General features: G+C 42.6%; 1 protein-coding gene across 1 annotated transcript in view; it reads right to left on the bottom strand.

Moving 5' to 3' along the window:
* ASPSCR1 (ASPSCR1 tether for SLC2A4, UBX domain containing) overlaps window positions 1-17,601 on the bottom strand; it is a 709,269-nt gene that overhangs the window by 555,298 nt on the left and 136,370 nt on the right. The window contains exon 5 of the mRNA XM_086931183.1: window positions 5,526-5,586. Coding sequence (XP_086787309.1) covers window positions 5,526-5,586 — 61 coding nt within the window. The remainder of the gene's footprint in view (window positions 1-5,525; window positions 5,587-17,601) is intronic.

Below are 17,601 nucleotides of genomic sequence, written 5' to 3'. Positions count from 1 at the left end.
GAATCAGTCTACAAACATAAAGAGACAATGTTTCATTGTGGCACGTTTTATATTTGCATAGTGCAGGTAATAGGTCACTCGAGCACTTGCTGAGATTATATAGCTCTATATCATGGTACTCAAAACATCACTCACCACCAAAAAACACACACTAACAAACATCACTCGCCACTTAGAAACACCACACACATACAGTCCAGAACAGCTTTTGAGACATGCACTCATTGCTCTCTTACTAATGCTCGCCTCCTCTTCGGAGTCAGTGGGTTATGTTGAGTGACCTTGCTGGGGATTAAGGAGGGATGTGTGCTTACCCCGTTAGTCTTCAACTTATACATCTCTTACTTACCTAGCACCCTCATCAACACGACCAGCTCAACCCCTCCCCCCCTAATATCAGGGGTGAACATATCAACAACCTGCTTCACGCAGATGACTTAGTTTTGTTCAGCCACACGAGAGCTGGCTAAGGTCATTCCAACCTTGATTTATGGCAGTGAGATCCTATTGGAAGGGATGAAATATCATAAACAACCTGGTCTGTCGAATCTATAAAGCCACTCTTTGCTTGCTGAGATGTTCATCAGCCACACATACAGCTGGATCAACCTCCTTGATCAGAGGGTGGCTCGGGCAGGTGCGTCTTAAATACTTGCTGCCAACTCTAACTGGCCAGGCGAGGAAGCTTGGAGGGGTCAGACGGCCTCACTCCTTGTACCTTGAGGAATGGTGCAATTAGCTGAATGCTACACAGCTTTGGAACTCACATTTGCCTCCAAAATGACTTCAAGCAAAGTATCAGAAGGCGAATACAAATTCATTCATTGACGTTCTTAACATCCATGTCAAGCTGGTATAGCAAAGCATAGGTTGTCCTGGGCAGTTAGTAGCTCCTGCAAGCAGAGGCTTCAACAACCCTACCTGGCGTGCACATATTCAAAATATAAAAAACGGATGTTTTTGGCTCTTAGGCTAGGGGAATGGCCCTTTTTGAAACATCTAGTTGGTGGCGTAGTTCACTGGAAAAAAATAACATGCAGGGGTTGTAGTGCTTATGAGGAATCGTTCCAACACTTCGTTTGCGGCTGCCCCACCTTGTTTCAAAAGAAGAAGGGACGTGCTCCTAAAAGCACAATGGAATCAATTAGGCATCCGTACAGGACGACAAGCCATCATTAACGCCCTTAATCCGGATAATACTGCTATGAAATGAACATTCAACTGTTTACGTTTGAGGACTGAGCAGTCAACAAACTAAGTAGGCAGAACGCCCTTTGTGGCGAGGCTTCAGTCAAAAGTTTTAATACCAACTATGACGTCAGCTTTTCAGGGCATGGAGGCAGCGCTGAGTATTAAAAAGACATAAGAGCAAACCAGAGGTTTCACAATGGGCTGCATAAGGGAGCATGGTGGGTCGGGCACAATGGTATGCTTAGCCGGCTGCACATAGGAGGCGCGGCATGTGGTTTTTAAATTATAGGTACCACACAAATAGCTATGTGCAGATTGAACTGAGGTTTTTAGGGAATTAATTGCTAAAGGTATACGGAGTATAATTATGGAATCGTTTTTAAAGGAAGTAACCGATTCTTATTTAAACAAGATTACTGCTCTCTTGCACTCTGCGTTTTGTCCAACGTAGTTTTACTGTAGTACCTTTTTTAATGTAGCGATATTTTCCATTTTAACTTAATTTTATTTCCGAGTTGTTTTGCTAGGTGATTCAGCAACACCCGTTTCGTTACAAAAGTAAAATCATTGGATTAACTATGTAGTATTATAATTATAATTATGTATATATATATATATTTTTTGTTGGAAACATTTTATTGAAGAACACCTGCAATAGTTACATGCGCTTCATGACTTGCACATATAATAACAGTTTCCATCACTAGTTACATAAGTATGGGTACATCTTACAGCAGACTTATATAATACAATTATAGTGAATAAATAACATCTTTATTCTTCCTTGTCGTCTGAACTCCGATTCACTGTCGGCGGGGTACAAACACCATCCCTGAAGGTGTTCTATTTACCCCACATTCTCTCCAATTTTTTAGGGCATCCCCCGTGAGGATATGTGGCTTTTTCCGCTGCCATAGTCACATCCTTAGCTCTACACCAGTCCTCAAAGATTGGGGCAAGAGCTGCTCCCCAAAGTTTGGCCACATTTCGTTTTGCTATCATCATCCCTAGGGTAGCCCAGGCTTGTGCAGTATGATTTAAGTCTGTTGATTCCCAGATGTTCAGGAGGCATCGTTTAGGCTCAGGTGGAACGGAAACGGCGCTAAACGATGTAGTATTATTGATAAGTTGAATTTAATGAAGTCTTTTGTACCTGAAATATTAATGCATTGTTTATGCTGTTTTTTAATTTGTAATGATTTTAAGTAACCAAACAAATAAATATTGATTTGTTGGAATAGCATATTAATAAACGTCCATCAATCTGAGTAAATATCAAAATGAGAAGAGACTATTGCGGATTGTCCTCTTATGGCAGTCTTGATGAAGTCGGCAGACTAAGACCAGCAACTGCTTTTTCAATTGTTGTCAGCCTGCTCTTGCACGTATCACATGACTCCTCCACTGATGCTTTAAGTTTTTAATACAAATGATTTATCAAAGGCTCTAACAATTTCAAGTCAGCTCAGACTATAGCCACTTTTCCCACACTCCCTCAGTTATAGCAATACCCCCCACCCATCTTTGGTGTCTGTCCCCAGTTCCCCCTATTTGTCTAACTTGCACGGATTCAGCTTTCTTTTTCGCTGTGGAGTCTTTCTTTTTCCTCTTTCGAGCAAGGTGCTTAGTTTCTTGGGGAAATTCAGGAATGCTCCAATATACCTTGGCCGCCACAGTCAAAGAGGGGGTGTTCCACGATAATGTGTTTCCATCATCACTACGCTTGACCAAGCAAATGTCTAACAACTGAGTTGCTTGCGGCCCCTTTACACAAGATCCTGTAGTACTTACTTCAAGGCCAAGCTCCTCTTCTACCAAGGCTATTTCTTCATTCAGGGCCCCCACAGCTGAGGATAGGAAGGAGATAACAGAGGAGCTTTTATGGCCCATCTGAGGTAGGGATACTTCTAGTGGAAGGAATTGTATGCTTATCCATAATGTCCCCAGCGTCTTTAAGCATATGAAAGAAATGTGGCATGGCCAGACTCCTTCTGGGGACTCGATAGAAATGTGGTCTGATTAATGTAGGAAGCGGCAGCAAAAAAGCTGCAGGTCTTAGCACATGTTTTTTAAGAACCACAAGCCTCACCTCTTCCTAGGGGATGTAGAGCAATGAATCTGGTTGATGTAGGCAACAGTAGCATTAATCAATTGAAATGTTTGCAAGGAGAACTACAAAGGCGCTGAATCTTCATTGATTAATTTGCAAAAGTCGCTTTTTAGTGCACTAATTATAAATCTGCCAAGTATCTATTTTTTTTAGGTGATTACGGAGAACAAGTTGATTCATAAGCTATGTCTTAGCGTTAATCAGTAACCACCATGTCCTTTCAATAACGCTAGGACAACTGTGATCTTAACTTGGAATAACTGCAGTCTGTGGGGGACTCATTGTAAATGGATATTCTCCTGTTTTGTGGAATAATATCTTCCTAATACTACACCTACTCTGAGGCACAAAGTAGTTACAAGCTTTCTAATAGTTGTTGCCTTCCTTCAACATTCACTTCCCTCAGACATTCAATCCTCACTGACAGTTTCTCACCTAGTTAAGATTCAGTGCGCCTTAAAGCGAAGGTCTTGTTGGTCCACTGTTTATCCTGCGATATGCAAGGCCTCTGATCGCCTCACATTAAAGTAAGGATCTGAGCTAAGACTCCAGAGACCTGGGACTTTTTCCATGATCTTTCATAGCAAAGGGCCTTTATTAATGTAATTAAATAACAATCATAACTCCAACTTTCCCTCAAAGAGTTCTTCTGTCACATTCAAATATTCAGCATTTCATGGATGACTCCACACAATGACTCATTTCAAGATATTCCAGATCAATAGAACAACTCCCCTCCATGTGTTTGTGAATGCAACAGTCGAGCACACAAGTTAAAAGGAAAGGTAACCCCGCTGTTGCAGGTGCTTTTCACTCACTATTTAACAAGTTACAACCCCATATGATGGTTAGAACAGACCTGTAGTATTACTTTATAAAAACCCAATTTTGATTTGTTTGTTCGTTTAGTTACCTTGGAGGCAACCTGAGTGGGTGAACTTAGGGAACGTGGTACCCTCAATGGACAGAAGAAAAAGCCTTACAAGTGGGAGTGCCATATATTATTCTGTCGAGTAAAGCTTACATAATAGCTTGCATCTCTTACATAAATTCAATAAACACTTCGATTATGAGAGACATTTGTTTTGTGCCTTTCTGGACCACAACAAGGTTCTACGCTTCACACAGAGACCGGCCTTAGAAAACAAAGACATACTATCAGTCTTGATGTAGCCCTCAAGGCTAAATCCTTTTCTGGTATATATTTCAATGTTACATGTTACCAAGATAACAAGCAAGGTCATCTAGTGGCTGTATGTCAAGCAGGAAGGAGGGAAGATTCTTGAAGGCTTTAGATTTATATAGTTAAATATGGACGGCAGGGACAGTGATGATTATGTCTTTTCATCGAGCTCCCATGCAGAGGAGACAAGAAAGATGTCAAAAAGTGTTGAAGTGAAGCCCGTGCACTACCAAGTATTTTCTGATGGCTGAGGATCCTCAGCAGACTATAAGAAGCATACATTGTGGGTTGTTCCATTATCTTCAGTCAAATTAGTTCTCCGTTTTTGGGTCCTGTGCAATATCTTTTGACAGAACTGACACCAACTCAGAACCTTTCAAGCAAACAAAGTGCAGAACAGCATGGAGGTCTTTCTGTGACTTTAAATGCCCACAGTATGTTTAATTCAGAAAAACTAAAGCTTGCATGTCATCATTTCTAAAGCACCTCATACTCTACAAGATGCCTCAAAGCATTGGTCAGAAAAAAAAACAATTATCAACGAAGAGTGTATGATCAAGCTTATAATTTAACGTGCAGGTTCTAAATTAAAAGTTTTTCTGGTAATTAGATGGTGAACAATATAAACTCCCCAAACCACCCAGTCATTTTAGTTTTTCATACATAACTTGTGTCACTTTTTTCAGCTTTACCATTTGAAAGTTAGTACTTGGCCGCGCCACTTTCTCCCTGCTTGCTATTCTGGGACACATCTCAAATGAGAGGCAGCAGTTGCTTTGTGATTAAAAAAGGCATTGGCATGACTGTTCGACATAAAGTAGCAATGTAACATGTTTCTCTTCCACCTGAAATGTGTCAGAAGACGAAATATGTCCAGAATAGTGTGAAGGAGCATCCCACAGTTACCAAGCTCTGTGTGCCAACCATTCAAATGTTAAGATCGCAAAGGAGTTCCTTACGTCTATATAACAGATGATTACATCCAGCATCTCATATACCTTCCACTGAGGTAACTCATCTATTCCTTTCCCTCAAACATACCTCATCTCTCATGTAAATGCAGACTGGCAAGAACTCATGGCATAACTCCTGCATACGTTGCCTGAAAAACAGAAAGAGGAAAAACTCTTAAGCATACAATAAAAGGATAAAGAAACCTGAGATTTCAGTGGAGATGGAGAAAGAGGGACCACAACAGGGAAAGACTCCTGGAGAATACAATGGTAGGGAGAGGGAGTAAGGAAGAAAGACCACTGTGACTGACAGACAAGGTGGAAGTGGATAAAACAAAAAGGATTCCAATATTAAAGAAGAGCAAAAGAGAACTTGAAGGCTTGATGGAAGAGAAATAAAAGGAAAAGTAATTCACAACAGGCAACAAGATTCATTACTCAGCATGAGATGGAAGAAGGAAACAGTACTTGCTGGGGGACAGGAAGATAAAGTGAGACAGAGAGAACTACAGAGAGGAAGCGACAGAAACCCCCCAAAAAGGAGGTTGTCTCTACCTCTCTATCTCATCATCTCTCTGTTATGTTAGATGTATTTGTATAGCGCACAATTCCCCCTGGAGGAGTATTCTGGCGTTGAAGTAGGAGCTGTATTGGCCAAGATAGTGTTAGGGCTAGGTGAAAAGCCAGGTCTTCAGTTTTTTGAGGAATTCAAGAACAGAGGAGGAGGCTCTAATGAGAAGAGTAAGCTCGTTCCAGGCTTTAGGAGATAGGAGGCACAACCGCCGGATCTTCTTTTGCATATGTAAGAGATGTGTGCAAGAAAGAGGCAGGTTGAACGGAATTTAGAAGCAGGTTGAACGGAATTGTCTGGTAGGTTTGTGGAAGTTCATGCAGTTGTTGAGATACGTGGGGCTATTGTGTATAAGGCTTTGTATGTATGTGTGAAGAGTTTAAAGGGTGCTCGTTTGCGGATTGGGAGCCAGTGGAGAATTGAGCTGCAGGGTGATGCAAGTGCGAAGAGGGAGGTTGAGGGTGAGCTGGGCCACTGAGTTTTGTATACCCTGGATTCTTCTCGTCGGTTGAGTATTTTTTCCAGCACAGAGTGCGTTGCCTTATTCCAGTTTGCAGTTGATGATGGCTTGGGTGACGGTCCTGCGAGTGTAGTGGGGGAGCCATGTGAAGATCTTCTTGAGCATCTTGAAGCAAAAATAGAAGCAGTGTTTACTTGGCCAGTCGTTGTGAGCGGTCATACGTTTTGTGTGAGTTGCTTGGAGAGCTGTGTGTCTGAGATCAGCAGGCCACCAGGTGGCATCCCAGAGTGAAATGTCTTGTCAAGGACTACTACTTCCGCCTTGCTTGTGCTTTGCTTGAGGCATTTGGTTTTCATCCATCCAATGGCTTCGGTGATGTAGGCCAAGGAATTGGTCAGGATGTTTGGCATCTTGTCGGACAGGGAGAGTATGAGCTGGGTGTCATCAACATAGGATATTATGTTGATTCTGTGGACACAAATGAATATGGTGAGTCATGTAGGCATTAAACAGATTGGGGCTGAGTACGGAACTCCACAGATGAGGCAGATGGCGTCTGAGGTTAAGGGGCCAGGAAGACCAACTGAGTGCAGCCTTTCAGGAAGAAGAAAATTCAGTGAAGAGCTGGACCATGAATGCTGGCTTTGTGCAGTGGTTGGATAAGGATATAAGGATGGGGTGTTGAAAGCTGTGGAAAGGTCCAGTAGGGTGAGGACTGCGGTGCCACCTCGGTCCATGAGCATCCGAATGTTGTCATTGGTGGCAATGAAGATCTCCGAACTGTGGTTCGTCCTGAATCCAGAGTTGGTGTCGAGGAGGTGGTTGTCAGAGAGGTGAGTGGCTAGGGGTTTATTTATCATCTTTTCCATGACTTTTACCAGGTAGGGTAGCACGGAGACAGGCCGGTAGTCGGCTAAGACCTTTTGGTATGTTGAGGGTTTCTCGAGGAAGGGGAGCACTGTGGTTTGTTTACAGGCATACAGGTAGGTGACTATGATGATTGAGTAGATCAACATTGGGGTGAGGGATTTCTTTTTTCTAAGATAAAAATGGAGATTGAGATGTAGAGCAAAAAAAGGTTACGCTAGGGTTAGAACGAGAGGAAAATTCGACCACTGGGGCCCTCACATGAAGAAGAATATTTCACTACAGTCAAAATCTGAGCATAAAATCATTTTTAGGCAGTGAAATATTTTGGTGTACATTCAGATTCATAGGTGTGCCAGTCTCCAAATCTAGCTATAGTTCCATGAGCTTGATTCATCTATAGTTGTGTTGCAGGTGTTTGTACTACAAAAAGAACAATTGATGGACAGAATGCAGAACAATGTCATACATTCACCCCAGTACAGAGATCTGGGCCTAAATCCATTGTTTTGTGCATTATCGTTTTTATTGCATTCAATCAACAACAAGAATATGAGTCAAAATAAAAAGAAAGACAAACCGGTACATACATTGTCCTATATTTGGTTAACAAGTATAAAATACATTAACACAATAATTTTTAAGACAACAATACCCCAATGTTGATAATGAGAATTAATCATATCTCCTATATACAGGGGTGGTTCCTCTATTGAGGCACAAGGTAATTTCCCCCCCTGTATTTGTGTCCCCTTGCCCCCCATATTAAATGTTAAGAATTATTTTTTCTGCCCGTGGCAGCGGTTTTATTTCAGCAGCATGGGCTGTTTTGCGGGTGCCTTAACTTCCTGTCCATGAGTGTGGAGGGGGGTTGTGCTCCATTACCACCAAGCAGGCTCAAGTGAACCACTCACTTTTTAAGTGAAGTGCGCATGTTGGGTTGAACTGGTGCTTTTCTCTGACCAGCCCAACACACACACTCAGGCCTTCACTCTACCTGAACAATTAGTGAGCCGGGGGAATCACAGCTGCAGTCCCCCCGTCTCCTAAGGAGCACTAGTTCTGCCTGCCCCGGCCAATCCTGGTGCTGCTCTTGTGCTGTTTACTAACAAAGAGCTAGCGAGAAGCGACTGGATTGGTTCAGAAGATGTTGATAGGCCTCTAAGCCTCGACGTGAGGTAGCACAGAATGCGGGGCTGAGGTCAAGGGAACATGGCCAACCACTGCATGGCTTGATTATGAAGCTGTGCAGTGATTCGCCATTTTCTGTGTCTTGCTCTCTTCCCTCTTCGTGCCCAGAACCAGTAATAGCATTGCACATGAACGAGGGAGTGTAAAGGAGGGTTATAAGAATACAACAGCACATGTTCTAAGTCAGCAGTGTCTTTCGCATAAATCCAACAGGAGGAAGATTCCGTAATCTCCTGCTTGCATATTCTTCCATGAGTCCAAATGCAGCTGTTCGACGCCCAATATTCACATTGGATAGGTAAGGGTGAAATTGTATTCTTCGGTCCATTAGTCCAGATTTTAGTCCATATGGATTCTCATTTAATAAAATGCATATATTACTCCGTTAATTAATCATGGATTCCTTCATCTTGGTGTCTTGTGTTTCCAGAGTTATAACACCAGCAGGCCACCTGACCCAGTTTAGTTGAATTCTCCAAGAAAGCCATGCAATATGGCTCTTATGGGCAAATGATAGTTTTAAGGCTGCTCTATGGTTTACAAACTGATAAAATCTATATTTGGTCAATTCTGGGAATCTTTCAAGGAAGCGAGTAACAGGGGTTATCCATCAGAATTTGTTACATCCTAGATCATAAGAATAACCAGCTTTGCCTAATCGTCCCGGAAGAGTCTTTTCCCATTAACGTTAACCTTGGTGTTAAGCCACAGGGATGGGTATTTTGGACCTTTGCAGTCTGTTAAGAAATTTGTGGGCCAAAAACAAGAAAGCCTTAGATGTGGATTGAATAATGTTCAGATAATGTGGAGTTTTGAAGCCTGACATAGTGAGCAAATTGAGAAAGGAGAAAGGGTGGATAATCGATGTCTCCAACAACAACTATGACGGTACAGAGTCTAGTGACAGGAGAAACCACCAACAAGACTGTTTCAACTAAAAAGCAGTTTGGTGTTTAAACAAATTGAAAAGAGTCATCCCTTTATTCATTTTACAAGATTTCAGTTTCATCAAAGCTATTCTGGCCTTTTTATTTTTCTAGATATATTTAGATACCATTTTAACAATAGTTTTAAAGATTCTGCAGATAAAAATAGCAGGAATATGGAAGACTAAAAGGTTATTTGTGGGGCAATCATCATTTTAATAAATTGTAGTCTACCCCACCAAATGAATGAATTTAGGACATTATGCTTCTGTTAGTGTTTTAATATTATTTGTTATTTGTTTCCTCTAGGTGGATTTTGATTAGACATAGTCTTTTTTAAATTCAATACCAAGGTATTTAAGATGCTCCACTTGCCACTTCAAGCCGGATGATCCAATCATTTTAGGTTGGCATAAAAGGTTGAGGAAAAACTTCAGTTTTATTCTTGTGAAGGAATATCCAGAGAAAATTTCAGGAATCACCAAATCCACCTCTTCTGTAAAAAGTAGGACATCATTAGCATATGCCACTAACTTGTGTGTAGAGGTGGTGAATTTGATACATGGATTTAAGCCTATTAACATTGGTTCTATGGCCAATAGAAATAAGAGTGGGATACAATTGACTACCTTTCATGGTACATTAGGCTAATTAAAGTTGGACGATTTAGGATTGTCATCTCTTAATATGGGCTTTAGGAGGACAGTATAAAGCCTCTACTATACGTCTGATATCTGATCCCGTGTCAAATGTCCTCAGCACTGAGCGTAAGTGCGTCTATGAAACCTTTGTAAAAGGCTTTCTCAGCATCTAAAGCCATTCCCATTGAGGGTATATGTTGGGGACCTTTTCCATTACATGGGCAAATAATCTAATGTTATCCGAAGCAAATTGCCAAATTAACTTCTTCAATAAAAATTAGGACCTCATTAGCATATGCTACTAGTTTGTGTGTAGAGGTGGTGAATTTGATACGTGGATTTAAACTTATGTCAATTAATGGTGGTTCTATGGCCAAAAGAAATAAGAGTGGGGACAATGGATAGCCTTTCCTGGTACCTTAGACTAAGTTAAAGTTGGACGATTTATGATTGTCATCTCATAATATTGGCTTTTGGATGAGAGTATAAAGCCACTAGCATACGTTTACAATCTGATTCTGTGCCAAATGCTCTCAGCACTGAGCGTAAGTGCGTCTACAAAACCTTTGTAAAAGGCTTTCTCAGCATCTAAAGCCATTGTCATTGTGGGGATTTGTAGGAGAGGGGCCTTTCCAATTACAGGGGCAAATATTGTAATGTTGTCCGAAGCATATCACCCCTTTTATAAAATCCAGATTGGGATACATAAATTATATTGGGTAATATTCTCTCTGGCGTTGAGCTAAAACTTTTAAATATACTTTATAGTCAACATTCAGAAGCGGACATTTTTTATAGTTCTTGGTATTTAACGGGTTAATTTCTTCCTTATGGTTTACAATAATCATGGATTTTGAGGCTGTACCAAAAATGTCTCCGGATTTACTAAAATAGGAGAATAGATTTAGGATAAGGGGGAAAACGGAAACATTTAGTATAAAAAGAAGCTGGGAGTTCATCAGGCCCATGAGCCTTCCCTAATTTAAGTGATTTTATAGCGCTAGATATTTCAAAGGTTATCATATCTCTGTCTGAATCCAATTTAGCAGAAGCTGAGATTTTGAAAATGATCAATTTGTTTTTTAAAAAATAATTACAGCAGTCTTCAATAGTAGGAACATTAACTAGATTATATAATTTGGAGTAGAAATCCATCCTGAAAGGTGTTCACAATATCCTTATTATTTGTACACATTTTGCCATCACTAATTGCCATTATAAGGGTTTTATTATTTTTAAAGTTGTGATAGTTTGCCATGATTTCTCTGCTTTGCTTTGTTCTATAGCATTCCTAGCTTTCAAAGTAGTTACCCATCTATGTGCTTGTTCACTAAGAATTTTGTTATGCTCGTATTTTAAGGTTTTCAATTTTAGTAGTATGTTTTGATCTCTGGCATTTTCTAATATGCCAATCTCTGCTTCTTAGGAATTTAATTTAGTATTTAGAATGCTGATTTTTCTTGGCCATAATATCTATCAAAATATCTATCATTACACATTTCATATGCATGATATCTAAGGTGCAATATTTTCTGTTTGGTTATCTTTGAATGGTTTATGAATAGCGGAGGTGATCTTATCTAGCAAATTATCATTGTTCAATAATTCTCCATATCTTTTATAAGGGTACTGTGTTAGCAACATTTTATTTTTATGGAGATACAAGCATGATCACATACTAAAAGAGGCCCAATGTTTGGATTTGTTATCATAGGCATCAAATGTTTATTTGATAAAAATGTAATACATTCTCGTACAAGGTATTATGGGGATGCGACTAGAAAATAAAATCACAGCCTGTAGGGTTACAGAACTGCCAAATATTAGTTAGTCCTAACAAGGGCGTCATATGTTTCATAAACTTTGTGAGCTTTACTGGGTCTATATGAGCATGCTGAAATTCTGTCCAAGGTGCTAACCATATGCATGCTAAAATCTTCTATCAGCAATAACCCATTTGAAACCGGGTTATGGTAGAATGTTTTATGTGGCTCTGTCCAGAAGTGAGGGGGTCATTGTACTTTGGGGTATAAATGTTAGTTCTATAAAAAAATTATAATTTTTAGAGAGTTTAGAGATTAGCTATCTGCTGTTCTTATCATGATTATTTTCTAAGCAACTGATACCTGCTGTTATAAATAAAACATTTATGTGATTACTCCATACTTTTTTCTAACAGCTGGGGAGGATCCAAGTTCATCAGAACCCACTATTGGAACGAGTCTCGAGTCATTTTCGTCCAGTCTTGTTTCTTGCAGAAAAAATAATGTTGTTTTTGAGTTTACGACAGTAGTGGAGTATTTTCCTCCTCTTAACTGGAAGGTTTATTGTCTTTCTATTCAAGGAGATTACCTTAATTGTTTTAGAAGACCTGGATTATAAAACATTATGTGTGCACACAGCAAACAAAATTAACCACTTCGCTGCGCGGGTAATTCCCACATGGTGCGGGGGAAGTGGGGGAGGGGGCGCAGCGCCGCGGTGCTTTTGACGAGACCAGCTCGTCACGAGTCAAACTGGGGCTGTGCTCATGACGATCTAGTCTCATCACGACCCCACCCACTGATTAATTCGCTCGCACAGGCGGGGAATTAATCGCGCGTCGGAGGAGCGGCACTGTTATGACGAGACCAGCTCGTCATGAGCACAGCTCCACCGTGACTCATGACGAGCTGGTCTCGTCACGAGCATGGAAGGGGTAAAGATAGAAGTGACCCAGCGATACAAGTAATCTATATGTGAAGACCTAGAATAGTAGTGATGTCTAACATGTAATACAAGATAGTTCCCATCTGAAATGGAGACTGTCGAAAAAACACCATTTACTCCTAACGAAACCCCCATAAAGGAGTAATATCTATATATATATATATATATAAAATATGTATCTGAGATAAAAAAAAACACCAAAATATTTTAAGATAGTACATTCTATGCCAAAAGTTGAGAAATATTGATGAAGGAAAACAAGAAAAAAAGAAGAGGGGAAAGGAAAATAATGATAATAGTAATACTGACAAAAGAACACCAATCCTAGAAAGGAACGAAAAAGCTGAACCAACCCCCTCCCTTTCAATCCACCCACCCTCCTCAGTCATGAAATTCGGAAGCAGTGGAGGCCACAAGCAGCGGACGCTCGCTAAGATTGAAGCAAGCATAGTAAGTCTGAAATCTGAAGGAAGACATTGTTTTTAAATCGCCGCTTGTTCTAGGCTCATTTAAATCACTCAGCACTGAATATTCTAAATGCTTGTACTCACCCCGGTCCACCGCAGGCTTAACCGTCTGATTGTTGTGGAGGGGGACTTGTAAATCAAACCGCTTGCCTGCCTGACTACGGGTGGGACGTGTAGAGGCGGAGCTCGGACGGTCACGTGACATAGGGCCCCGTCCTCTACATTAAGCTGATGCCTGCTGTCCCGCGCAGCGGACGCGTGCTAAGATTGCAGCGAGCATAGTAAGTCTGAAATCCGAAGGAAGACATTGTTTTTAAATCGCCTCTTGTTCTAGGCTCATTTAAATCACTCAGCACTGAATATTTTAAATACTTGTACTCACCCTGGTCCACCGCAGGCTTAACCGCCTGATTGTTGTGGAGGGTGACTTGTAAATTGAACCCCATGCCTGCCTGACTACCGGTGGGACGTGTAGAGGCGGAGCTCGTACGGTCACATGACCTAGAGCCCAGTCCTCTACATTAAGCTGATGCCTGTTGTCCCGTGCAGCGGACGCGCAGCTGGCGTGCCAAAGGCAAGCCCGTCTGTGCCCGTCCGCGGCCGACTGGGGCCAGGGGCCACACCCCCTGCTCCTTCTTTTACCCTAGTCAAAAGATACAGCTCTAACTCACTGCACAAGCTCAGAAGAAAAGTCCCACCACCCTGTCCTACCATCTGCAATCCACCACACCAGAACTTAACAGGCCCTCATTGCGGATCCAGCCTTCCCCCCGGCCTCCCAACTAAAACTGCACAGCGAAGTATCCTCCTTCTAAACTGTAGATCCCTCCCCAAACACACCACTGAGATCTCACTGTTAATAGAACATAGCCCCGACGCCCTGTTTTTAAACGAAACTTGGCTCCATCTAGAGTCAGACCCCGATATTGTCCAGGCCCTACCCAAAGGATACCAAATTGTGCGTGAAGACCGTACAACTGGAAGAGGAGGGGGCTTAGCTATAATTTACAAAGAATACTATAGTTGCCGCAGCTCCCCTTACCCAATCTCCAACTGCAAAAGTCTTTTATTCGCCCTAGATTTCTCCCCCACGAGCACTCTGTCAGGGATACTTATATACCGTCCACCTGGGACTCAAGGACAGTTCCTTAATTCCCTACCATCCTCCATAGCTAACCTAGTTTGTAGCTCATCTAACTTCACTCTCCTGGGAGATTTTAACATTCACTTTGACAACCCTTCAGACAACAATGCCTTAGAAATAATTTCCAGTCTTGCTGCACTACAGCTCCAACAATTAGTGCTAAAACCCACCCATTCTAAGGGTCATCTCCTAGACCCCATCATCACCAACTGTTCAAGTCTTTTAGCGAGAAACCCTTTGCCCCTGCCATGGACGGACCATTTTCTAAACCCTCCCTCCTGGGGATACCTAGCCCTCCATCAAGCATCCAATATAACTACCCGGAAGAAACACAATTGGTCCAAACTCCCCCAAGCAGAATGGACAGTAGCTTTAGACTCCTTCAGACCACCCTTCAATGCGGATCCCTCCACAGCTAATGAGAACTTCAACAAGTGGATTTTAAACTCTTTAGACTCCGTTCTCCCCATTACAGTGACGAAACCAAAGAGTACCACTAAGAGCTCCCCCTGGTACTCCCAGGACTTTCGAGAAAAGAAACGCCAATGTAAAAAACTAGAGAGAAACTGGCGCCTAGACTACTCCCTTCCCAGGAAAACTGCGTACAGAGCCGCAATAAAAACCTATAAAAATGAAATTAGAACAGCGCAGGCAGCTTTCTACGAAAGCAAGATCAATGCAGCCGCATCCAAACCCAAGGAAATCTATAAAATCGCAAAATCCCTCCTCAAACTCACTGAAAAACCTCAAATCCCCTTCAATCTCCAAGCCCGCTGTAACGAACTGGCAGAATTCTTCCATAATAAAATACAAACGATCTACACCTCCTTCCCCCACGCTCAAGCCCCAACTCCACTAATCACTCCTTCTGATCCACAACCCCACATTCCAGTGAAACTCGCCAACTTTCCCCAACTTGACCCACCCTCACTACAATCCATCATGCTCCTAGTAAAATCCAGATCTCCCAACGACCCAGCACCACCACGCACATCCTTCCCACCATCTTAGAATTACTCAACACCTCACTAGCCACAGGAATTGTCCCGCTTCCTTGGAAACGGGCCATGGTCAGAGCGCTCCTAAAGAAACACGTCACAAGACTCTGACGGAATTCCTAGAGACCCACCAGTTGCTTGACCCTACCCAAACAGGTTTTCGACCCATGCACGGAACTGAGACTGCCCTTATCAATGTGATAGAAGAGATAAGGAAGATCATGGATCAGGGAGGCACTGCAGCCATCATCCTGCTAGACCTAAGTGCCGCCTTCGACACTGTAAACCACAGCATACTACTGCAACAACTCACCAACCTAGGAGTCTCATCAATAGCAATCTCATGGTTCGAATCCTTCTTGAAGGAGCGACCCTTCCAAGTCTTCGAAGGTGATACTGCTTCCATTAGCAAACCCCTCGATTGTGGTGTACCGCAGGGCTCTTCCTTAAGCCCTACATTTTTTAATGTGTACATGAGCCCCCTTGCTGAGATCGTCCGTCCCTTCGGGATAAAAACAATCACCTACGCGGACGATACTCAGCTAGTGGTGGCTCTGAGTCAGTCTCACACCGCTCCCAACAATCTTAGGGACTGCCTGGAAGTAGTGACCTCCTGGATGACATCTTCCTGTCTCAAACTGAACGGAGACAAAACCGAGCTAATGCTGCTAGGTCACCGCCCCAATCCCAAAATCGACCACCTCTGGCCCACCTGCCTTGGACCCCCTCCCTGCGCCCAAGGACACAATCAAAAGCCTTGGCATCTGGCTGGACAAGTCCCTCAATTTCAATCACCAAGCAAATAAATTATCAGCTACCTGCTTTGGTCTACTCAAACTCACCCGAAAAATTACTCCCCTCCTACCCTTTAATGCCAGACGGATCATGATCCAAGGTTTAATCCTGTCATGCTTGGATTTTGGAAATGCCCCCTACCTAGGGGCCCCACAGTCCACCTTAAACAAGCTGCAGGTTATCCAGAACTGTGCAGCACGTACCCTTCTCCAGATCCCGCGTCGTACCCCAGTCAAACCAGAACTCAGGAAGCTCCATTGGCTCCCCGTCAGGGAAAGAATCGCATTTAAGGCCCTGTGCATCGCACATCGAGCCTTCTGGAAATCTGGTGTCACTATTATTCACACATTGGTCACTCCCTACCAACCAAACAGACAGCTTGGATCTACCTTCTCATACCTTCTCACAGCACCCAGAATCAAGAAGGTTAGATGTGGTGGACGCTCCTTCTCCCACAACGCGGCCAAACTCTGGAAATCCTTACCCCTCCACCTACGTGCAGAACCCAACTTGCTGTCCTTCAGGAAAAAGCCTAAAACTCAGCTGTTTAACGACTAGAATAGGCTCCCTCTGCCTTCTCACACGCGTTTGTCCGCAGTGCCAGGACGCCTCAGGGTAGCTACTGCGCTTTACAAATGCTCTTTTCATTTAATTTCATAAGCACCCCCCCACCTAAAAAACAGACTCAACTCCTGACCTTGCAGCAACAACAATTGATAAGTATACATATTGAATATGTCAGCTTCCTAAATAAAAACAGAAACTGATATCGTGGACATCAAAATAATTGAGGAAAAAAGCGATACAGCATTACATCTACCAACCAAAATTGTCAGGATTTTTTTATATATATATTGAACATTGGAGTCCCGTTATTAAAATAGCATGAAATTGCCGGCCCGTCATTTCCGCACCAATTGGCTTGGTGACCTTTGATTGGATGGTGAACAGCAAATCAGGGAGCAGAGAAGTTTAAATCTCCGTGTTCTGCCTGCATGGTTATGGATGACGCACTGAGGAAAGCCGACTGCTCAAACGTGTCTGCGGCGCCTACATTTGGTTAAAAATGCCCTGTGAGTGCTCCAGTTTCCTGTTTATTGTTGTTTACAGAGCGGGTCTCACCCCCGCATAATGGAGGCACAGGTCGTGAGTTCAGCGGCTTTGGTGGGGGACTTTGAAGCATTCTATTAAAGCCTGCCTGAATCATCGTTGGAATACCGCCGTTGACCATTGGAGGTCATAGACTATTGAGTGTGGGGAAGCCAGTCACATGTCTGACTCCCACGGAGGGACCAGCGACAGGCGAGGGGCGCATAAACCAAATTCACTGAGTGACAGCGCACGGATTGTAAAGGGCACTGAGAACGGAGGACAATGGTGGGAGCAGCTCCCATG

The sequence above is a fragment of the Lissotriton vulgaris genome, chromosome 7 (genome assembly GCF_964263255.1).
Source record: "Lissotriton vulgaris chromosome 7, aLisVul1.2, whole genome shotgun sequence".
NCBI classification, from domain to species: domain Eukaryota; kingdom Metazoa; phylum Chordata; class Amphibia; order Caudata; family Salamandridae; genus Lissotriton; species Lissotriton vulgaris.
Note: the sequence above shows the minus strand (reverse complement) of the source record. Positions and strands in the feature narration are given on the sequence as shown.